Genomic DNA, 6689 nt, shown 5'->3' on the forward strand with positions numbered 1-6689 from the left:
GTTAAGGAACTGTAACCCCTTTTTCTCCATGAACAGACCATAAAATAAGTTCCTTTGATTGGGTGGTATGATGGTAACCATTTAAATCAGAAACTAAAGAAGGAATTATGAAACAACATCAGTAAAGGCAATGGACAAACATAGAACATATAGAAAAGTTAAAAACACAAATTAAAGTAAGCAATGAATGGAGGGATGAAAATTAGAACACATCTTCAGATTAGAATTATGTCATAGAAGAAAGCAGAACGTAATTGTTGTAAACAAAGACTGTGAAAAACGTAAAGGTACAATTATAATAAAATAATGGGGTAAATAAAACAAAGGGACTTTAAACTTGAATTAGCGAGCGAGATATTTCGGCGACGATTTATGGGCGGAAATATATGGATCAAATTGCAATGCCGGAAAAGATCTGTGAAGCAAGGAGATTGTGAAAAAGTGATAAATAGGAGAATACTCATTCAAAACATAAGGATTTGGTGGAGGAGAAATCAGATTGTATACCTGTTGCTTTAGTAGAGAAGGGAAAAAACTGTGAGGAAATTGCCATAAGGTTGTGCTTTTGAAGACAACAAATCAAGGGATGCAACTGTTGGGAATATGATCGTTAATCTGTGTAAGAGAAGGTGTCTGTCGACAGGCGTCTCTTGAGTTTTGTAAGAGAAGGTGTCTGTCTCCAAGCATCTCTTCAATTCAGTCGTGAAGTTAATCTGAGCGTTTTTGTTTTTTTGTAAAATGCGAATTTCTAAGAAAAGGGCAATTTTGTAGTAATTTATTAAGTGAAGGGTAAAATAATAATCTGACTTTTCATTAAAGGGTTTCCTGTTTTAAATATATTGTAGATAATTACACGAAGGAGAACATAGGCCTTGGCCTCCAAGACAGTATGATAGATGACAACACTCTTCCTATGATACACAATTGAACAAAAATATTTTGCTTGGATGAGAAGAAAGTTGTGCATCCTAGGGTAATTTGTAGCAACACTCAAGGACGCTATGTACATAAAGGTGAGAGAGAGAAGCTTATTGCTAAGTGTTGTCATTGATAACGAACTTGTTTTTCTTCTGTATGAATCTGAAGTTAGGGACCCCGTCAACTTCTAACTTCATTGAGGCTCTAACATTCAATGGTAATGATACAACCTCATTGAAGATAGAAACAGTTTTGGATTCTTCGCCCAGGTTAGCAAGCATGTCAACAGAGTTGTTTCCTTCTTTCAAGGTGTGACAAAAGAGAAAGTCAGCATCTTTGGTCATATTTTGAATTTGCTCAATAGTATCATTGAATCTCCAGGGAGGTTTCCTGATCCGTTTGATCAAGTTAAGGATAATCATCGAGTCAGATTCAACTATAACATTTGTAAAGCCCTTTGAAATACACATTTTGATGCCTCGCATCATGGCTTTAGCTTCTGCAATATTACAACTACAATCACCATAGAATTCTGCAAAAGCACCAATTAACACGCCATGGTGATCTCTGATAAAACCACTACCACCTGCCGACCCTGGATTAACTTTGTTGCAACCATCAATTAACCCAACCCATTGGAGGTTTTTTCCAATAAACAATCTGATAATGAATAGCAGGGGAGACCTTCTCAATTCTTCTGTAAGTGTCCTGCCATAGGTTATGGAGCTGCAGATCTGGGAACCTTGTATGGATAAGCATATTTATTATTTTGATCACTTGTTGGATGATGAAATGATGGGACATGCGCTTTTCATTAAACCTAGCAGAGCATCTGTTCTTCCAAATTTGCCAGTAAATGATTGAGGGTAGACATTATAGAATTGTCTTATGGACTTCATTTTTTGGGCTTAGTCAACTACCACCTCATAACTATATGTCTTACCTGGTCTTGGACCAATCTGATACCACATGAGTTACATAAAAAGGACCAGACTAGATTAGCAATATGACAATATGACTATCACTGAGCAGATGGTTAGTGGATTCCTCATAATGGTCATTGGGGCAGCAGTTACATATAGAGGCAATATTCACCCTAAATCTTTTAATAGCAACATCAGTTGCTACCTTATCCACTAGCACTCTCATTATAAAAAAGGAGATTTTAAAAGGAAACTTTTTATGCCAAATAGTCATACCTGTAAGAGTAGTTCCTTTCTTTGTTCTCAGAATGTGCCATGCAAATTTGCAAGAAAAATCCCCTGAACGATCCGGGGTCCATATAAGTCTGTTTTCTTTATCAATATTGAAGGTGATGTCATTGATATAATTGACCATGTGCAAAGGAAGGATTCTCACCAATTTACTCTGATTCCAAGTATCCTGAAGATAGAAATTCCTTACCATAGTTCTTTTGGGAGGCTTGCTATTATGAGCCAGGTGAGATAGAGGCCCAAGGTCAGTCCAAGAATCCCACCAGAAAGATATTTTCCCTCTTCCAAGACTCCATGAGATGTAGGGTTCCACCTTTTCTTTGATGTCCATCATTCTTCTCCAAGTATGAGATTGACATTGAGCTTTCCTTCTTGCAACATGATGGAACCTTTAACAATACTTAGCTTCGAGAAAATCTTTGAAAAGAGATTTTTGAGTTCTGAATTTTTACCATATCTTAGAAGAGAAGGCATCATATGTATCTTTAAGAGATCTGAAGCCATCTCCCCCTTCGTCGACTGGGAAACACACGTCTTTCTAAGCAATCCAGTGCTTCTTATTTTTGTTACCATCCATACCCCAAAAGAAATTAGAGATGATCTTTTCAATCTGGTAGAAAGTTACCTTGGGAGGATTTACCACTGATAGAGTATGGAGTGCGATAGCCTCCAAAACAGATTTAATAGGAACATCTTTGCCACCATAGGTTAGAAATTTACCTTGCCATCCTTGGAGTCTTTTGGCTATGTTAGCCACCATGTTGTTAAAATAAATAACTTTTTTCCTTCCTATGTAGATAGGACATCCAAGATATTGCATTGGAAAGTGATAATGATTGTATCCAGTAATCTGCTTGATTTGGTTTATTCTTGTATCATCATCTTGGAAGTTGACATAGAAACTAGATTTGGCTTTATTTACTAATTGTCCTGAGATCTTCTCATAAGTCTCCATCTTTTCCATCATGATCTTCAAGGATTCAGGTTCAGTTGAGAAAAACAAAATTGTGTCATCAGCATAACATAAATGAGATATAATAAGACCATGACTATCTATCGAGAATGGGATAAAATCATGATTATTTAAGGAATCCATTAATCTTGAATAAAGTTCAGCCCTAATAAGAAAAAGAGAGGGAGATAAAGGATCCCCTTGTCTTAAACCCCTAGAAGAATTGAAAAACTCATGCTACTCCCATTGATATTTACAGAGTACCAAACATTAGACATAAGTCTCCAAATAATATCAATCCAATTTTCATTAAAGCCAAAATGCCTCATAATATTGGAAAGGTATTCCCATGAGACTCTGCCATATGCTTTAGCCATGTCCACTTTTAAAACCACATTCCCATGGGTGGAAGGTTTTGTATTATTATGGACCATATCCTGAGTCATCATAATACTTTCAGTGATGGATCTTCTTTTGATAAAACCTATTTGATAAGGAGAAATAATTTTGTTCATGAAGGGGCTTAGTCTTTGGTTCACTAGACTCGAGATGATTTTGCAGGAGAAATTGTCAAGGCTAATAGGCCTTAGTTCATTGAAAGATAGAGGATTATCCACTTTAGGGATGAGGATTAGGCAGGTGTGGGTCATGGCCTTTGGAATTTGGTTACCTGCAAAGAAATCAGTGACCATTAGTAATATATCATCCTTAATAATATCCCAACAAGAATGATAAAATTTCCTAGAAGACCATCTGGTCCAAGGGCACTGGATGGACTCGTGGAGAATACAACAACTTTAAATTCCTCCATAGTAGGAATGGCTGTAAGACCTGCATTGTCCATGTCATTGATTACTTTAGGAATACAATTAAGGATAGAAAAAATGGAATCCGTATGTTCTCTAGTAAATTGGTTCTAAAAAAAGGATATAGCTTCATTTGCAATATGCTCATCTCCTTCAATCCAGCTGTCATCACTTAGCCTGATCTTTTTGAGAGATAACCTCTTTTTTCTACCATGGAGTGGAAGAATTTAGAGTTCACTTCCCCCTCCACAAACCATTTGATCCCAGATTTTTGCTTCCATATATACTCTTCACTTTTATAGGCTTTGATAAGGAGAACATTTATACGGTTAAGCTCAAATTTGTTGATATCAGTGTTGTTTGTAATGATCATGTATTCCAGATTATCCATCTTCTTCTCCGGATCCTTGACATTATCAAAAATATTACCAAAGAGGTCTTGGACCAATGGGATAAGCATCTGCACATATTTTTTAGTTTCAGATGGAATTTCCACATAGGGGAGCCATGAACCTCTATATCCCAAGCTTGTTTTACCGCCCCTTTAAAGCCATTTTTGTTAGTCCAGAAATCTAAGAATTTGAAGTATTTGGTAGTGTGCTGGGAAGTGTTCTTAGCAATGGTGAGGAGGGATGAGTGGTCGGATCTTGTTCTAATCAAATGATTGACATTAGTAGAGTCATAATTGTTCATCCAATATTGGTTAACCAGCACCCTATCAAGCCTTTTCCAGACTCTTCTATTAGGAGACCACCCATTGCACCAGGTAAATTGTGAGCCTGAGAAGCCTGGGTCAATAAGATCACAATCCATGATGAACTGTATTATAGGCATGCTTTTAGCCATTCCGTGAAAGTTACCACCTTATTTTTCACTTAGATAAATAATACAATTGAAGTCACCTGCAATGTACCAAGGTAGCTTATAATTCTAAGAGATATCCCTTAGGTTATTCCATAGATGTCCTCTCAAACCTGCATCACACTTTGCATAAACTGAAGTGACAACGATGTTTGTTCCCATCCACTCAATGATACAAGTAACATATTGATCAAATTCCTCCACCACATTATAGTTCAGATCATTATTCCAGATGATCCATATTTGACTATTGATATTGGCATGAGCATTATCATAGCCCATCATAGTTCTTAATCTATCAAGATAATCTTCTTTGTGAAAAGGTTCACTAATAGCAATGAAAGGAAGATTTTGGAGCCAGATAATTTGCTTAAGTCTATCAAAAGCACCACTAGAGCTGATGCTTCTAATATTCCAGTATAAGGACTTAAACATCATAATTCAGTTGGAGAGGTTTTGTTCCTGTGGTGTAACCACAACTTGTTGATATGTGAGTCTTCCACCTCTTCCTCTTGGTTCGTTATTGTGAGCACGTAATTTTTGCCCTATATGAATTACTCCCACAAATTCAAAACAAAATATTTTCCCATTATTTGCAATTTTGAGGATTTTTGTGGCATTTTCTATCAAGTGTTTGCATTTGTCTGTGCATGTTTATTTTGTTTAATCAATAAAAAATACAAAAATATGTTACATTTGCATTTAGGATTCAATTCTATATTTGGTGATTAATTAGCAAATTAGTTGTTTTATAAAATAAAAAATGGAAAAATCACAAAAAATATTTTGTTTTGCATTTTAATTTTAGTATTTTGTTTTGGGTAGTTTTTCCTTTAATTCGGTTTCTAATTACTTGTGTTAATTATTATTTAGAATTAATTAGTTTTTTTAGGTTAATTTGATTTTGTGATTTAACTTAGGATTTTATTTTTTAATTTTGAAAAAAAGAGGAATTAAAAAGAGTTGGAAATTAAAAAAAATAATAATTTGAAAAGAAGAAAAGAAAAGGAAGTGTAGAAGAGGTCTTTTGGGCCTTCTTAATTTTAGTTCCCCACACCCAACCCAAATTCCCCAAACCCACCTGGCTGCCCTCTAAACCCAACCCATCCCCACCAATACATATACCAATCCATATAGAGATCCAAAATCCTAAATCCCTAATTCAAACGCGCACTGTTCATCTTCTTCTTCATCTCAGCCGCGTTCAACTCGCCAAATCTCAAGCGAGTGAGCTCAAATTCACCCCACGCATTCCCTCTCTCTCCTCGTCAGCATATTTGTAACGATCTCTAACAGATTCTCTCGTCCCCATCCCTTTCTCAAGTGATGGAAGCCTCTAGAAGGCATATGCTGGATGAATGGGGAGCGTGAGATCGATTTGGATTGATCCCAGCCCTTCATTCATCAGGTGTTGGCCTGATAACTAGAGGAAATTTTTGGAGATTTTCAGAGAGAATTCTGGTAAAAAAAGTGGGGGAGAGAAAAGTTGAGGGATCTTCTTTAACTTCGGATTTCTCTTCCTTGAAGATGGTTTTTTCTCTTTGAAAAGTTTCTCTTAAAGGTTCAAAGAGTGAGACACATATAATATTTTTAGTTCTGAATCTGGTTTTTGAGTTTCGAAGAGATGAAAAAAATAAATTGAAGTTCAAGCTTGGTTTTTCTATTATTGTCCTGCTGAGTTACTGTTGAACCTCGTTAGGATTTGGAGTCGAAAGGTGTGTTGTCGAGTCTATAATTATTAAAAAAAGTTTGAAATTTTAGGTTCAATTTCTTTTCTTTTCTGTATCTCTGTTTTAAAATGTTCTTGAGCTGTGAAATTTTGTCCAGAATGGTGTTTTGTTATGTAATTGGATTTCTTGCTATGAATCTCTTCTCAATGGTGATGTATTTGAGTATGTTCAGTCAGTAAAAGTTGATTTTGAATGGTCATCCTCTATG

At 35.9% G+C, this 6689-nt stretch overlaps 1 protein-coding gene across 1 annotated transcript; it reads right to left on the minus strand.

Moving 5' to 3' along the window:
• Positions 1-2462: 2462 nt before the first annotated feature.
• Positions 2463-5189, minus strand: LOC138888646 (uncharacterized). Its single transcript, XM_070170547.1, has 7 exons — positions 4865-5189; positions 4404-4678; positions 4089-4350; positions 3835-3915; positions 3441-3754; positions 2758-3321; positions 2463-2651 (listed from the first exon to the last, which is right to left on the minus strand). Exons 1-7 carry the CDS (start codon positions 5187-5189, stop codon positions 2463-2465), a joined length of 2010 nt encoding a protein of 669 aa, XP_070026648.1.
• Between the last annotated feature and the right edge of the window lie 1500 nt (positions 5190-6689).

The sequence above is a fragment of the Nicotiana sylvestris genome, chromosome 3 (genome assembly GCF_000393655.2).
Source record: "Nicotiana sylvestris chromosome 3, ASM39365v2, whole genome shotgun sequence".
Lineage (NCBI taxonomy): Eukaryota > Viridiplantae > Streptophyta > Magnoliopsida > Solanales > Solanaceae > Nicotiana > Nicotiana sylvestris.

What these genes read in the sequence shown, in the direction of transcription:
- LOC138888646 (XM_070170547.1), bottom strand. Translation starts at nt 5,189, where the DNA reads ATGATGTTTAAGTCCTTATACTGGAATATTAGAAGCATCAGCTCTAGT. An exon ending in TTATGCAAAGTGTGATGCAG is followed by an intron (nt 4,679 to 4,864) that starts GTTTGAGAGGAC and finishes TTATTGACCCAG; the next exon opens with GCTTCTCAGGCTCACAATTT. An exon ending in AACAAGCTTGGGATATAGAG is followed by an intron (nt 4,351 to 4,403) that starts GTTCATGGCTCC and finishes AAATATGTGCAG; the next exon opens with ATGCTTATCCCATTGGTCCA.